Source organism: Centruroides vittatus, unplaced genomic scaffold, assembly GCF_030686945.1.
Source record: "Centruroides vittatus isolate TY-2023 unplaced genomic scaffold, ASM3068694v2 scaffold_1025, whole genome shotgun sequence".
Classification (NCBI taxonomy): Eukaryota; Metazoa; Arthropoda; class Arachnida; order Scorpiones; family Buthidae; genus Centruroides; species Centruroides vittatus.
This window is the reverse complement of record NW_027122668.1, coordinates 74667-92176: the sequence shown is the minus strand read 5'-3', so window position 1 is coordinate 92176 and position 17510 is coordinate 74667. Positions and strand designations below refer to the sequence as shown.

Here is a 17510-nt window from a genome sequence, read left to right as displayed (position 1 = left end):
CATAAAGTCATAAAGACGACATTTCCCAGGAGTTTCTTCAATTTGAAGTAATGGAGACTTATATTTTTATGTAACTTTTAAAAAGTCTTTTAATTTTCCTGTTTTCACAGACCAATTCAGAAGTAACAGTTGAATAACTTCTTCATAATAATAATGCAATTTACTGTCAGTTAAGCTAGTTATTTATACTCAAAAGTTTATTGCACTGTAAACTAAAATAAATAAATTTTAGAGGTGTGATGATTGTACGTTTCAAGAATCAACATTTTCTTGCACATTCTTTTCAGTACAGGAGAATTGAATAGCTTTGCTGAGTAAATATTAACGACAATGGAATGTTTATAATTGATATGATCCCAAAACCTGTTTTATAGTTAGGATATGATTTTTGACAACAAAAATGTCTTAGATTAATAAGCAGTGAATAGTTCTTGAATGCATATCACCTTATTAAAAGTTTGTAAAGTGATGATGTAATGAAAATGTTCACAGTATAGTAATTAGCATATACACTGCGTGAATATTATCAATGCATTTTTGAACTTGTGATTTAATATTCTAGAAGTGTATCAAGATAGAAATCAAAATTCATAACACTTACACACAATTGCTACTCATTAAATTTAATGTATAGTGAATAAAAACATAATACTTGTTCAACCAACATGGATTAAAGTAATTTTACACGCAACTATTCTGTTACTTAATTTCTCTTCTAGACTAGACATACACATCTTTTTATAAACAATTTCAATTAATTCGACTTTTTGGAAAGTAATTCCACCCATTTTACACCAGTGGGATACTCGTACATTTCTAAAGAATCCTTTTTCATCTCGGCACTGTAACCTGGTTCCTAATATATATAGAAAAATTGTTTAAAAAATTTCTATCACCATTATTGTTGTTGTAGTTCACTATATTAGCTTTTTTAATCAATTTGTAACAGTTATTAGTAGAAAACGTTGTTTCATTTACATAAATAGATCAGTCATAACCTTATTTTTTTCTTTTTGAATTAATAATTGATAAAAGTAAACACAGTTACACCTGAAAATCTAAAAGTTTGGAACAATTTCCAATCTGTATATTATGAAATTTTAGGTAATACTTTATGTTCTTAAAATTTAACAAGTTTTCTTACCTTAGGAACTAAATAATTAGAATCCTTCATTTTTATAGGAACCTTGAAATGTTCATGTAGATGATCCACATATTCAATCATCCTATTAAAGTAAATTCCCAATTGTAATAATCTGAATTTGTTTCTCTTAAAATAGTGCTTGAATGACTCAGAATAAAATCAGCCTTTCCAAATAATAATTGGTTAATGTTACCTTATGTGCCAAGATGGCGGCTCGTCTCTAATTCCAGCAAGAAAACAGTGGGACGCACGTTCTAACCTAACCTAACCTAACCTATTCTAATAATTTGGTTGCTAATAATTATGGTAATTTATTAGAATAGGTTAGGTTAGAACGTGCGTCCCACTGTTTCCTTGCTGGAATCAGAGACGAGCAGCCATCTTGGCACCTAAGGTAACATTAACCTAATAATTTATATTGATCGCTCTTAATTTCCATCAAGAATCACTAGAAACAAATCTTTCCTTGTCATTTAATGCTTTTGTCTGAGCATTTCCTAATATTCATTTTATCCAAGAAATAGTGTTCACATATAATACGTGATGTATATGTTTGTTTCATTATTTTTTTAATTGTTAACATCTGAAAGCGAATATTTTTATAATGAAACCAAACAATTGTCAGATATAAGTCAGGCCACTTTACTGCTACTATAAATAATTAAATACTAGAGGTACTGTAGGTGTCCCCAGTTGATGCCATAAGTAACTGCGGATGGTTATATCTATGTTTTGAAGCAAGGCATCAAATGGAAATCCAAGTAGCTTAACTGGCGATGCATCTGCGGTTTTTTTTTGTTCTGGGAGGATCCTTTTCTTCCAGAATATTCTAAATTATTTAATAAATATTAATTTAATTATAATTATTAGGTGCCATCTCTTATTAAATTTAATAAGTCTACCTCTAGTACCAAATTACTTCATATTTAATTATTATTATTAGGGGTAGAGTAGCTTGATTTAAATCCAGTAATCATTTGGTTTCATTAAAAAATGTGTGATAAACTTACTTCATGTAAATAAATAAATAATCAATTTAATTTACAGTCTCCAATAATATTTTTCCTATACTGGACAGAGTTAACTAGGAGGATCCTGGCGATGCCCCTAGTACCATCTTACCCTCTCTAAGTGAAGAATAAGATAAGAAAATTAAAACATAGGCATAAATGTCAGATCAGAGTAGGACTCAAACCTGTAACTCCCGCTTTCCGTGCAGATGCATTGCCAGTTACACAAATTTAATAAAGAGATGGCACTTAACATATCCCTCTAGTACCAAATTACATAATATTTAATCATTAATAGTAGCGGTAAAGTAGCCGAAAATCTGGCAATCGTTTGGTTTACCACTGTACTTTGTTTCAAAATTAAAATAACTAAAACTAGTTTATCCACAACACCTATTATTAAAATCAATTACCTATTTTCTAAATTTCCACTTAGGCAAATATAATCCCACATTGCAATATGTTGAACTAGTTCACAGAGACCAACTCCTCCTGCATGAGGACATACTGGAACTGAATATTTAAAAGGGAAAGAATGGAAAATAAATTTTTTTTTTTCTATTCAAACAAACCTCTAAAAATTTATTTAAAATTTACTTACTTCCAAATTTTGCAGCCATAATATATACTGCTATTACTTCGTTAACACCGCCCAATCTGCAGCAATCAATCTGACAGAATTGTAAGGCTCCTGCCTGCATGAACTGTTTAAACATTACCCTGTTTTGACAATGTTCACCAGTTGCTACACCAATTTTCAATGGATTTAGTGCCTAGAATTTAATTATAATTAATTGTTGTCATTCTGTTTTCAAAATAAACTGATTTTATTAATTTAAGACTCAAGAATGTGTCAAATTTTTAAAAATGTATTTTAGTAATGCATGCAATTCTCATTTTAATGCTTTACAAGTTAATTAAAACATAAAAGTATAAACAGGGTATCCTAAAATGAGACTTATAACCACCAAAAGGCTATGAAAAACACTGTAACAAGCTAATTCATATGCATCTGTTCTTATTTTCTACAATTTGTTATATATTTGTCTACAAGGACCGAGCTTATTAATAGGACGTATTGCACTGGCATTTTGGTTTTTCCTCAGTTGCAAAAACCAGAACACCAGTGCAAATACGTCCTATTAATAAGCCCAGTCCTCGCAGACAAATATATAAACTATAACAAGCATTTATTGCCGATAAATTTATTCAAAAACAAGCTGTTTTGGCACTAGAATGAATTGACAAACTCCATACAGTTGAAATAAAATCTACTAGTACATGCTTTTGATTTCAATAAATAGGAGGTGGCACAATAAAGTTCTAATTACCAAGAAAGTTTTATATTGATTTAAATAGGAATCAGATGGAGACTAGTGTCCAGTTTGAAGATTAATGAGAATCTACTTTATATTCAAGGCATTTATCTGAATTTTCTACTTTGAAAACAATGATGATAAAAGATATTTTTCTGTGTGTATTTTTATTATTCTTGTATTTTTTAAATTGATGACAGTAACTAATGTCTGACATAATATATTAGTTTTTTTAATTATCATTTTCAAAATGCATTATATTATCATTATATCAACAGTACGTATAACAGTATATCCGTGCAGAATATATTTGTAGACAGCTTCCCGCTGAAGCAAGATATTACGTCGGAGGATAATTTTTGTTGCCCGAATGTACTGTACTGGTTTGATCCTTGTAATATCACAGTACGGTGCCAAGCTTTAAGATATCGCATTAATTCACACATACAGATCAGAAAAAATTAATATTACCTTAGCTATAGTGGCGTGTCCTAAAATATCATCGGGACTTGTTGGTTCTTCAATCCATAAAAGATTAAACTCTTTTAGTTGTTTCATCCAATTAATTGCTTCATTAACATCCCAACATTGGTTGGCATCAACCATCTAAAAGAATATACTTTTTATAATTAAAATATTAAAACTTAGGTTATACATTGAATTTATTTGATTATTTTCATTAAACCTTAGTAATCTAACTCTACTTCCTCCACAGAAACATAACATTAAAACACTTTCAGTTAATTTCTTCTTTTTTTTTCATCTGAGTACTTTCAAAACACCATCAAGATGCCGTTCAAGTGTAGCTGCCATGGGAGCAAGTGCAATATGTGAGTAAATAGTGAGGTTGAGGTCGAAGTTTTAAACGCAAAAACGTGTACGTTGGACGTTCAGCACCACTTTCCTGTAAGCCTAGAAGTTTGACAATGGTGTCTAGAAAGTCAGTGAGATCATGCTCGATATTCCAAATGCCATTGTCAAACTTCTAGGCTTACAGAAAAGTGGTGCTGAACGTCCAACGTACACGTTTTCACGTTTAAAACTTCGGCCTCAACCTCGCTAATATAACTATCAGGCTTAAAAATGTTTCTATTTTTATACAGTAAGTAATTGTAAAGTGGAGATTTACTGTGTGTATTATTATCTAAACCATGTTTTCAATTTGGTATTAAAGAAATTGTTAAACGAAGTTATATTCATTCATGCTAAATATTAATAATAATGAAATGTTATAAAATTCTTACCAAAGTATTATTTGGTCCAATCAAATTTCTCATAAGAGTTAATCGTCTTTTGTCATCATTTATATCCACTCCTACTTTAAGTTTGAATCTATGAAAGAAAGTCTTTGTTTAAATATTTAGAAAATTTCATTGTAATATTTAAGCTTTCTTAAAGTAAAAGTAAAAAATGGATATTTAATTATAATACTGTTTTTAATTTCAAAATAAATTCATACTTATGTGAGATCCCATAGTTTTTGCTAAAGTGAGTGGGTGGAGAGAACAGTAAAATCTCTGCCTCTAAACTATCAGGGTCCTGTCAGTTCTAAATAAGAAACTAACCATTTGACAGACTCAAATTAGTCAAAGTGGTTAGTTTAATTTAATCCGAGTGGCGCTAGGAAGGTAATATACACGAAAACAAACCCCGAAAATTTGGTGTTCTCGACTTTTATAATCCGAATCTCCTCCAACGAGGAGTTATTAAGAAACACCATGTGACAGGAACTGGGGGTGAATTGCGCCGCAAGATGTGTCACAACTTTCCCTCGATAAGATAATCGAGGGAAATGATCTAAGTTCAACCAAATGCCAAACAGAAAAGAAAGTTCCTTTTCCCTCATTAACTAAATTCAAAAGTAAAGTAGAATTTAATGACTATTTTGAAAAAGCAAATTCTCAACATTTTTAAATAATAAAAACAAAATTAATTAAATCTCCTTTAAATGTGGGAAAACATGTCAGATGGCCTCCAGGTTCTCACACTTAGACTAGCTAAAAAAATAATCAAAATTTTTACCTTGTTAGATTTTTTAGTGTACAAAAGTCCTAATTTGGAATATAAAACATGATTTAGGGATACAAAAGAATTATTTACAAAAGAGTGAAGATGTTCAACAGTTGAGGGCAGTCTGTACTATAAATTCCCACAGTTACAGATAATAATTATAAATAAATTAAAGGACAATCCACATATATTAATAAAGTGTAATTATTATGTTATTACTAGCAGGTAGGCATGGCACTGCTCAGGCAAAAGTAACGATAGCGAAGATTAAGATTATTACATTATAGTCAACCTTACCCGTTTTAGCAGAATGCAAGAATTGGGTCCCCCTGTTTCCAGACTAATTAGAGAATTTTTGGATGGGTCTAAAAATATGTTCAATTTCCCGCAAAAATGAAAAAACTGCATCTGTGTCATGCACGTCGCTTTCTCTTAACAATTCCACTGCTGATGGAAGTGTTAAGCCTTAATCCTGTCCCTCTCCCCGTGGGAATTTCGAAAAATCCCTTCTTAGGGTACGTCACGAGAATGCACACTAACTGTGTACCAAATTTCAACTTTCAACTCCTAACCGTTTGGGCTATGCGCTGATTATTATCATTATTATTATCAACTTGTCTTGATTATATAAATAGATTATTAGGGCAGTGCATATATTTCAATTCTCATAGGACAAAAATGATTAATTAGTCAAAATTCTAATTCACCAATCATTTTCTTCTCTCTGAAATTAAATATATATTGTCAGGGACATAAAAAGTTAGTTTTTGTTTCAGTTCTGTAAGCAAGCATATAGGAATCTTATAGTAGTAATAAATAATAAATAATGCAAACAATTATTTTTCGTGACATTGTCACAATGCCAGCCAACAATTTTTAGTTCACCGTTTAATTTTTTAAAATAATCACGACTTATGGTTCATACTGGAGATTCGTGTATAGTTAATCTGGATCTCTGGTCCCTAAGCTTTCCATATATGATCTGAATTTTAATAGTGACTTATCCCATATATCACACTTCTCCTTGTAACAATTGAATCATGCCAGTCATCTAGCTAACTCTGTTCTCAAGAAAATTTTGAGTTGAAATCATGTGACTTCTGGTCCGGATCAATAGCTAATTGGGACTCCGGCCATTAAGCTTTCCATATTTGGTCTCGATTTTCATTTATCTAACTCCGTTCTCGAGATTACGAAGAACAGACAGACATTCTATAGTGCCCTTAAAAAATATATTCTATTTCTGTAACAATATACAGTAGTCCCAAAAACTCGGCACTCGATAACCTGGCAGTCTGGATAACTCAGCCACACTCCCACTCCTCCACCACGTGTCTGGCGCATTATGTCCGATGCAGAAATTATTGCTGCTGTCACAGTTAATGAAAAAATGCTGGAAAATGATGAAGACATTGACGTTGAGACTCCACCGTACAAGCTCCTAAAATATCACATAGTGAGGAACTAAAGGCTATTGAAACCACCCTTCAGTATTTTGAACAACAAGGTGTGTCGGTAATGGACTTACTGTTCCTTCGTCGTCTTTGTGATGAAGCAGCAAAACGCAGAGTGCAGTGCGAGAAGACAACAGGACATTATGCATTTCTTTTAAAAAAAGTAGCCAGTTTTTGCAAAGTCGGCTGGTTAATTTTCATTATAGACAGCTTTATGCCTCAATGTATTTTTCTGAGGTCTGTCTTATCAGATAAATTACTGTACACTGTGTATTCATTAATTTTCATTTTCATGTAGTAAAGGCTCTATGCCTTCATGAAGTACATACTTTTCCTTTGTTTAATGGTATTTGGGCAGTTTATTCTCTGTTGTATTCTCAAGCAAACAATACATACAAGTACAGTACAGTATTTTCTGAGGAAACACTCGTACTTATTCTTTTTAACCCCATTCCCGATAACCCAGCATTTTCACAAACTCTGCCACCCTTCGGTCCACATTAGGTCAAGTTTTCGGAACTCTACCGTATTATTATATATTGTTTAATGTTACCATGTGGATCTAGACGATAATCTGTGTAAAATCAAAGATGCTTCATGAATAGTTTTGTAAAATTTCAAACAACAGCAGTCCATAATCTATAATATGAAATATAATCTATTAATCTATAATATGAAAACTCAACTTTAATAAAAATACTAAACCTTTGAAAGTAAATTATGAATATACTCTTAACTAGTTTAAACCAGAATATAATTAATTGAAATTGCTCTTGAAGCAAAAATTTTTAATAAGTTTGAATTGGATTGACATACATAACTCAATCAGCTATATACAATCTTGTACGGTAGCAAAAATGTTTATTGAAGTAATGTTTTCTGTTATTTAATGACCATCAGTAATAAAGTTTTAAATAGTAACACATGCCAAATATTAATAGAAAAAGAATGCATACAACTGTCTATCGGTGTTACAGTAAAAGTAATTTATTTTGCAAGTACTTTTGACAGTACATAACCGTCCTCTTTGGGCAGAAAGAAATGTTTTGTTCTCTATGAACAAAACATTTCTCTCATAAATAGAACCTGAACATCAACTAACATTTTTTCATATTGTTTGTCTTGCAGGCACATGGAAACTATAAATTACACATGTACAGTTAACAAAATTATACAATATTAATAAATTAAACACTCAATAAACAAACATATAATAAATAATAATTTTTGTTTTTTTGCATAACTCTGTAGTGTAACAAATTGTCACCATAAAATATTAACAATACATGAAACCGTTAGGGTTGAGTTACACACAACAGTGTGCCGGCACAGTACGGTAAGCATCGATAAATACCACACATAGCCAATCAGAGTTTCATCTACGACACTTGTATGATTGACAGAATACAGATCACGGGTCGCAGATGAAACTCTGATTGGCTATGTGTGATATTTATCGATATCACTGCCCCATCGGTCACTGTGTGTAACTCGACCCTTAACCTGTTTCTTATAATACAGTTTCAAAAGATCTACTTCAAAATTGTTATAAACATTTAAATTTGAAAAAATTAAATATATTAAAATTGTACTCACTTGGTAAATCCATTATCCATTGCTTCCTTACACAACTATTAAGAAGAAATACCAGTAATTATAAATAATTAAGAATAAGTAACTTTAGTATTAATATAATTTAATGTAATACATTCCAACAATCAAAGTTAATAAAATTTTTGAAACTGAAAGAGAAATGAAGAATACAATTCTACGAACCTTCCTCACTTTCTCGTCACTATATCCTAACCAACCAACACTTGTAGTATAAGCCGGATAACCCACTTTCGATAAATATTCCTCTAGAATTAAATAAATACACTTTTTACATACATTATGGAATGGAATTTAAATATATAGTCTAGTATGCTATTCACGCCAAGTAATATCAATAAGAAATAGAACTCACTGTGTGCAGCATTACCAAATATTTTCCTCTTATTCGCCTGAAGACGACAAAAATACACTCGTTGAAAGCACTCGGAAGGAAAATATTTGGTAACGCTGCACACAGTGAGTTCTATTTCTTATTGGAATTTAAATATTTATTGTAACATAAAATAATTATTTATCAATTTTCTTTTTAATATAGAAAAAAATATAAAAAGAAACAAGCATTTATTTATGGTGACATCATCACAATGCTGGGCTGCAATTTTTAATCATATAACGTAACCTCCAGTTTCATTGGATATAGTTAATTGGAGCCTCCTGTCCCCTAATCTTTCCATACAGTCTTGAATTTCATTTATCTAACACTATTCTCAAAATTAAGGAAAGACAGACAGATGATAGTGGGAATTTATAGGACTACAATTTTTTCAAATTGAAGTCCTAATAGACACATGCTTGATTGAAGTTATTGCGAGATAAGCCGAGGGTCACGGGGAGAATCCCAAATGACCACTTAAGCTGCACAGATCTGCGAAATCCGATCTCTATCGTCTAAGGATGGCTTTTTCGAGCTTACGTAGATCAAGATTCAGAAAAATCGCGATCTTGTCAGAACTGACACCAGTTCAACTATTATTACATGGTTTAACTCACGATAAAAATTTATATTAGCTTAAAGCCCTCCTTTTAGAAATTCTATCTGAGTAGGGAGACACGTGAGTAAGTGATAGGATATCTTGTCATGAATGAAACCAAAGACACTTAGTTAACAAAGGAATAACAAAATTTAATAATTTAAAAATTAAATTAAAGAAGTTACAATTTTTCGAAATTCTCCTGCGGGGAGAGGTTGTTAACAATGGAAGCGTTAAGAATGGAAATGTGAAATCTGGAAGTTAAACCCCTACATTTCTAAATTATTTCACTCCTGATATACAACTGCTTAATCAAGAAAATTCCATAACCAAAAAAATGTTGACCCTTGACTGGCAACTATCGTCCCCTATCTGTCAATAAGACATTATTCCCTTGCAGTCGGTAGATCAACTTGCACGATAATTTACAGTTAGCGTCCGAGCTCGTCGTTTGTTTTGAATCCCGGGAACACCCATGGCCCTAACTGCAATCCGTTGTTGATCACGTGACCGGTTTTCTTATCAAAAACCTATAAAAGGTGCTTCCTTCCCCCCTTAAAGGGCTCTCCAGTACGACGTGCACTGCGCCATCGACCGGACCCAAAAAGTTCCTAAGTTTTTAAGTGCCAGTGTCCAGACTACGACTCCATTCACCAGACTCCATCTATTATGAAATTTATAGAGGTATGAACAAAAATTTGTAAACTCTCTCTCTCCGGACCCCCTTTTGTATATGAGGGTAGAAGTGTAGTTTTGTTCGTTTCGATTTTAATAAATCTTGTTTTGTTATAAAATGGCGTCTTTCTTGACTGTCCGCTTTGCCTTATCGTCGACCCCATCCTTCCTCCTCCTCCACTTGCGTAACGCGCCATCAACATAACAGCCATCCTTGACAAGCGAGTCGCCGGAAAGGGAGATACGACTTCCTCTTACCTCCCCGGGATCTCACAGAAGTGTTAACAATGGAAGTGTTAAAAGAAAGTGACGTGCAAGATTTACAGGTGCAGATGTGGTTTTTTGCATTTTTGCAAGAAATCGAACATATTTTTAGACCCATGTAAAAAGTCTCTAATTAGTCTGGAAATAGGGGGACCTAATTCTTGCATTCTGTGAAAATAGGCAAGATTGGCTATAATGTAATAATCTTAATCATCGATATCTCTATCTTACTTTTTGCCCAAGCAACACCGAGCTTATCTGCTAGTTTATCAATAATTTACATATAATTATATTTAAAATTAATTATATAATTTATCAGAATATATTTATTTTTAATTATTATAATTACCTCTTTGTTTTCTAGAATCATACTGAGCTTTTAACATAACTAAAAAAAAAATATATATTTAATTATATTAGTAAATATTTCAATTTAAAATATAAAAAAAATTAGTACAGTAAATATTTACCTATAGCTTCTTCTTTGGTTATAACATCTGTTCTATAATTAACAAGATTTATCATTAAAACTTCTATTGAATCATTTAAAATTTACATTTTATAAAGCAAGCAATTTTTATGCAGATAATACTTTAAGTATTCAATTACTTTATACTCAAATACAATTAATTTTGCATAAATTTAATGATTTTGAATATAATCATTAAGAAGTCCTTTCTTCCATCTCCATCATGGGTACTATCAAGTCCACAATGGTGTGGTCGGAGAATAATGATGAGAGACAGGGCCTGACAGACCACACATGAAAATCTTTTAAGTTTTCTGACATGGATTCGAATCTAGGCAAATTAATTCAATAATCTTCAAGTTGTTAAATAAAATTATACGGTGAATATTGACAACAACAGAAGAATATCATTGAAACATTGTAAAATAAATATTTAATAATTTAAATGCATTTAATGAGGTCTATTTGTAAGTTAACCTCTGTTAAACTGGCACGGCTGCATCACTTATTGCAGCAACCTGGCACATGCGCAGAAATAAACAGTGATATGTTGACTCACGGCTGACCGTGCGGTTGGACATTTTGTTAAGTGCTTGCTGTACAGTATAGATGGGAATATGGATCGTCATCAAAGTTTCCACCAAATGTGAGGTGCATGGTGTTATCCACGTTTTGCAAGCTGAAGAACACAGTCAGGTTAGATTTGCTAAAGGATAAGTGTTGCTAACAGATTTTATGGAACCTTAGATTACTAATAATTCACAGGTGTGCTGTGAAATACTAAAAAAACTGATGGGTGATTCATAATAAGAGGTGAGGAATGTTGTCCTCGGGCATAGTTCTTGTCCACGGCAATGCACACACACAGGTATTGCTCCAACAGTTTTAACGGGAGTTGTTTGATCACCCTGTCTGTAGCCTTGACCTTGCACTGAATGACTTTCATGTTCCCAAAAATGTAGGTATGGTTGGGGGATAGCATTTTGAGTCCAATGTGGAACTGATGCATGACATTTGTGGATGATTGAACTCCAAGGTGGCAAATTTCTTTGATCAGGGAATACAGAAAATAATGCCATATTACAATAAATGCCTAAATTCTGGAAGAACTTATGTCGAGAATGTATGTACAGTAGAGAGTTGTTTATCCGAATCAACTGGGGACTGAGGTTGTTTGGATAACTGATTTTTCGGATAACTGATTATGTACGAAAAAATATATTAACCTGTCCAATGTTGAAATTTTTCTCCGTTGCGTGTCACTTCGTGTTGAATTTTCGTCGATTTTAAGCCTAACGAAAATTTTAATAATAATAACCGAGGCTATCGTATCATTAAAAATTATTTCTATATTTTGTACAAACAAAATAAATATATTGAAAAATATAAAAACATTAAAATTATACTTTAGAAGTAAATCTAGTATCAAAAAAGTTCGATTCAGCACAACACAGTCCGACTGGAAAGTGTTCAGATAAACGACTCTCTACTGTATTGTAATTAGTATTGGGTGCCATAAAATTTATTCTCAATTTTATTGATATTCTTTTGAATAATTAGTTGAAAATTTCACATTGCTTTATGCCTATCATTATTCAGAAATAAAAAAATCTTAACCTCTGACAATAGAGCTTTTGTTCCTGGCCCCTCAGATTTTTATGGCTCATATGGACTCAGAATAGGCTGGAGACTCCTGCAATAGGGTATTCACAAGACATACACAACACACGAAGATTATAAGTTATCAGATAATGTTCACTGCAAAACTGAAGACGTGCAAACCCACCATCACTCAAAGTGCAACTAGTAACCTAGATTCACAAACACAAATCTTGTGAATTTGCAGATGTGACTGTCTGTACTTTACACAATATTTGTGCATATAAATGTTATAATAAACAAATCGTAACAGATATACATATTCAATACTTTTATTTTGAAATAATTGATTATTGAAACGTCTTACGCATAAATTTAAAATTATATAATTAGATTAATCTCTACTAAACTTTAAAAAAAAAAAAAAACATTCTTACATGTATCTGAAATCAATTGTAGAAACAAGTTTTTCTGGTTCCTGTATTTTTAACATAAATCATAAGAAAAATGAAAGATAATTATCAAAATTTATGAATTAGATTTTTACCATATCAACTAATAATTTCCATAATGGTTTCTCCTCTATTTTAGCCCATAAATCCCATAAAGCGTTCACTATAGCTGCAGTAGCTAGATGAATAACACCCTTTTCTGGTCCAATCTATAAAAAATGTAACAGCGCATACATATTTTAAAATTTATAATTCTAATATATTTTTAAAAGAATTATTTTGTTTAATTAATAACGATACATAAATCTATTTATATAATATTTATCATTCTTTATTTTTGAAGCGATGAAACTAAAATCATAGCACAGAATAGAGTAGCGTGGAAAGAGGTGGTGCTCGGACCTGTTATAACTAGCTAAAAACTAAAGAAAATCACATCCACATTTCAGATCTAGCCTATCAGTAGCCTACCGTCCGCTTTGGGCCAACTTATACAGAGTCAACAGGCCTGAACCAGAATTTTGAAGTGAAAATATTGAAGTCAACTTGTACGCTAGAATTTACGATATGTCATTATCATATTAAGCAGAGTTTACGCAAGCTGTCCTGTATCTCAAACTAAAATATGTAATTATATTATTATCTTCTATAATTTAGATTTTCTTTTTCGTTGTTTTGTTTCTTTTGTTTTTGTTCATTTTAACTGTACATAAAATATGTAAAAGTGGTTTTTCAAACGTAAACATTGGTAAAGATATTACTACTTTATCTTTACCAATACATAATGCTAAATTTGAATTGATGTGGTACATTTAAATGCATTGTGTTTACGGTAAAATAAACAAAAATTTCTTTAGTTTATTTCGGTAGGTTCTGTTTAATAATTAAAAAGTGAAAATCGTGATCATAATTTGGATAAATTTGGGAATAAAATAAATGCAATAGCAAGCTGAATACTTCTGTTAGGATTTTCAGTTTTGGATATTAATTTTAATTGTGACGATAAAGGGATAAACCAACTATTTGAAAATACAGAATATACAGTGAAATCTATGTAAATCAGACTCGCGTGGTACTGAATATTATTTCTTGTTTAACAGATTTCTGTTTCAGATGGACTTTTTTTTTTTTATCATAGAAAATTGTTGCATTCTGAAGAATTTTTCCCATTTAGGCAGGTTTTCATGTTATTTAGGTTCTGTTTTGGACAGGTTTTACTGTTTATAAAATTGCATCCAAATTAAAAAATAAACTAGGAACAAGTTGCTCAACTTTCCCAGCAACATTTAAAATTTGGTGGAACCATCTGTTATCATATTTTATTAAAAAACTTTTTATATTTTTAACTATTATAAAATGGCAAAAAGCCTAATTTTGAGAGTAGGGATGAGTTTTATGAAAATATGAAATTGATAATAACGAGTAAAATTGTCATTAAGTTCATCCTTATTGGAGATACACACGACCCCCATTATCTCCCCATCCCCTCGACTTCTAACCACCAAAATTTAATAGCATCAATCCCCCTAATAAACAAACCCCCATGCCAAATTTAAGAAATTTTTGACAAAAAGCATGGGATTTATTAAGCTTCAAAAAGGGTGAACAAAATTTTGCCCCACACACATACTAACATCCATGCATAAAAAAAAAAGTAAAACAATGAAGTCATTTTTGAGATATCTTGGAGAGTATGAGCATCATATGCACAAATCTCGCACTCAAAGCTGTTTGTAGAAACAGTCTCGGCATTTTGTATTTTCTTTTGACCCTGTTCTCAGTCCCCTGACTACCTACAAGTCTGGTTTATTTTGTGTGCGCATGATTTGGGCACAAAATACTCTGTGCTAAATTGCAACTCCTGACATATACTTCTTCATACCTCTAAGGTGTGTGTGCAGCCGTTGACAGCAGCATGATTTTAGAGATGCGACGTAGTCTCATCAATTACCCATAATTTTTTTTGCATTTCTCAATGTTTCAAGGCATTCTGAACCCAAAAATGTAAAATTCCGGAAGGGGTCCTTTTTTGCTGGATTGCCAATAAGAGCTAGGAAAGTAATATTACCAAATATGGAATTAGATTAAATGCTTTCAATTTACTCAAATTTTAATAAAACACATTCAATAAAATATATTTATTTGTATTATTTTAATAATTCTATACATCAATTCAATCTAAATTTCTGTGTCAGTTACTTTCAATAGGTGTACCATTTCCAGGATATTGATAAACAAAAGTTGGCATCCAAGTATGGATATTCAACTATAACAATTGCAAGGTTAATACATAAGTATTCTATTGTACAAAGCAATGACAAACTACCAAAGTGAGACAATGAGTTCAAGGAGGACATACAATAAAACGTTTAATAGTCTACACAAGCAGATGACTAAAACTGCTCTACGTTGTGTATCTATTGAAGAATTCCAAATGCCCGAAGAACTAATCGGGAACAATAAGGTATCAATTGACCCACAATGTGTTCCTGCAGTATACTGAATCCTATCCTAATCATCAACCATTGCTTCAACAAAGAATTAGAATATGTCAGAGCCATGGTAGATGCCATTAGTATCAGGATAATGGAGTCTCAGCTAACAATAAGGAAAGGTGATTTTTCGGTAACAGTTCTATTAGTATACACAGTAAAAAATGATGTGGCAGTTGACTTCCAAAGGAAACAAATGCAGAAGATACACAACACAGACCTTCCGAGAAACAGAAAACAGCTTGTGATCTAAAAATCTGCTCTACAGAGCAAGGAAATTAACCATAAAGACACTTGTTCAATATTGTGTGCAGGAAAATATGCTATGAATTAGTATAAAGACTTGTAAATATGTCTCCTTTGATTGACTTCATTATTGCTTTTTAATGTACGTTGACATATAACACAAATTTACTATTGTATGCGTTTTAATATAAACCACATCAAGATTTTTTACCCAATAGCATTGTAGTTAAAAATATTTTGAATGGAATTCCAAATTGTTGTTTGAATTATCAGTTTGTTGAATGTGCCTGATGAAGATCATTTTTAAAACTATCAAAAACATTATCAGTTTTGTATTAATTTAAATATGTTGCTAGAATTTAAAAGGTTATAGTGATAGCAATCAATGTACAGTACCATGGCATACCAATTGAGAACCACTGTTCTATGTGAAAAATATAAGTATCTAATAGAAGTGAGGCAGAACAATTTACAATTACTGTTAACATGTTATTTATTATTGAATAATTTAATGAAGTTTCAATAAACAAATCATTTTATAATCGTTTCATATTACTTCCAGAGAAAAATAACATAAATCTTAAAAAATTACACGATACAATGAACATAGTTTTCTCACCCATCTCATCTGACTTTCACTAGTAAGTTCTCTCCAGAATCCAGCAAAATTTGAAAATATATCATTCAAATTTCTTCCAACAACAATTGGGGTTAAGGCATTAATACAGCATACAACTATTTGACAAACATTTTTGAATATCTAAAATTTGCAACTAACAAATCTATAAAAACATATAAAAAATACACACCTACTTCTGTAGCTTTACCCAAAGTAAATGTAAAGCCATGTCCTTCTAATTTTGTATCTGTAATCAATATCACATAGGCGCAAGAATAGTCTGGATCTTTATGCTAAAATAATGATAGCGTCATTTAAAATTACAGTGTAATAATATTATTAAATTACATAAACTTACCATTGCATCACTTCCATCTGAGGAAAGAGATGTGGGAAATCTTACATCTTTGACTTTAAGAGTTTCTATTACACTTGCCATTTTGGTTATTTTTATTAAAACTCCTAGCTGGAATTTAAGACAGTTAACAAGATTAGATTACTGTTGAATTTTAAGTCAAACTATCAAGGTCAAATTTTCAATGATAATTAATTTGATAAGTTATCTTACTATATAAAATTATAAGAAAAGCTTTGCAGAGATAATTATCAACAGGATATATTGCAATTTTCTAGAGTTTGTTGCATTTATATACTTTTAATTCGTCATTTTCGTTATGTTTTGGATGGCTGCAAGTGGATTTTTAAAGAAATTTCACGTTCCACACCATTGCATTATTCAATTTAATTGGCTACGCCAATATTTAAGACGTTTAAATACTAACTAAGAATCAAATATTTGAACTTACACGTGTATAAACACGTGTTTACATCTACTACAGCGTCCTCTTTCGGGCATAATTAGGAGCCAAAAATTAATAGAAATTGATTCAGAATTGAAAACGAAATAACCCCACTTTCAAAATTATAAATAAAATTTAAAAATTAGTTTGATATAAAAAATAAATTATATATATTTTAACTTTTTCAACACACGAGTAAATTAATCGCACGTGTCCCATGGTCACACTATAGCCGCACAGGCGACCGCGACTGAGTCGCGCGCGTATTCTCGTGGTCACATTGTTCGTGGGTGTTCCAAGTCGAAAACGCGTGTTTCTGTTTGCTTTTGACTACTTTCGCGAGTTTATAAATATTTGTTCAAACAATGCACTAGT

At 31.5% G+C, this 17510-nt stretch overlaps 1 protein-coding gene across 2 annotated transcripts; it reads right to left on the bottom strand.

Moving 5' to 3' along the window:
• Positions 1 to 607: 607 nt before the first annotated feature.
• LOC136986459 (mitochondrial enolase superfamily member 1-like) lies at positions 608 to 17140 on the bottom strand. 2 transcript variants are annotated; one of them, XM_067283988.1, is made up of 16 exons: positions 16904 to 17140; positions 16694 to 16801; positions 16526 to 16628; positions 16336 to 16451; positions 13074 to 13187; positions 12964 to 13004; positions 10929 to 10960; positions 10808 to 10846; positions 8711 to 8793; positions 8531 to 8565; positions 4715 to 4802; positions 3942 to 4076; positions 2756 to 2927; positions 2568 to 2667; positions 1145 to 1226; positions 608 to 856 (listed from the first exon to the last, which is right to left on the bottom strand). In XM_067283988.1, the coding sequence occupies exons 2-16, from the start codon at positions 16772 to 16774 to the stop codon at positions 755 to 757; spliced, it is 1323 nt and encodes a 440-aa protein (XP_067140089.1). In that variant the 5' UTR covers positions 16775 to 16801; positions 16904 to 17140; the 3' UTR covers positions 608 to 754. The 2 variants fall into 2 exon arrangements, with proteins under 2 accessions (XP_067140089.1, XP_067140088.1); XM_067283987.1 differs by having other exon boundaries at positions 16694 to 17140.
• Positions 17141 to 17510: the final 370 nt, after the last annotated feature.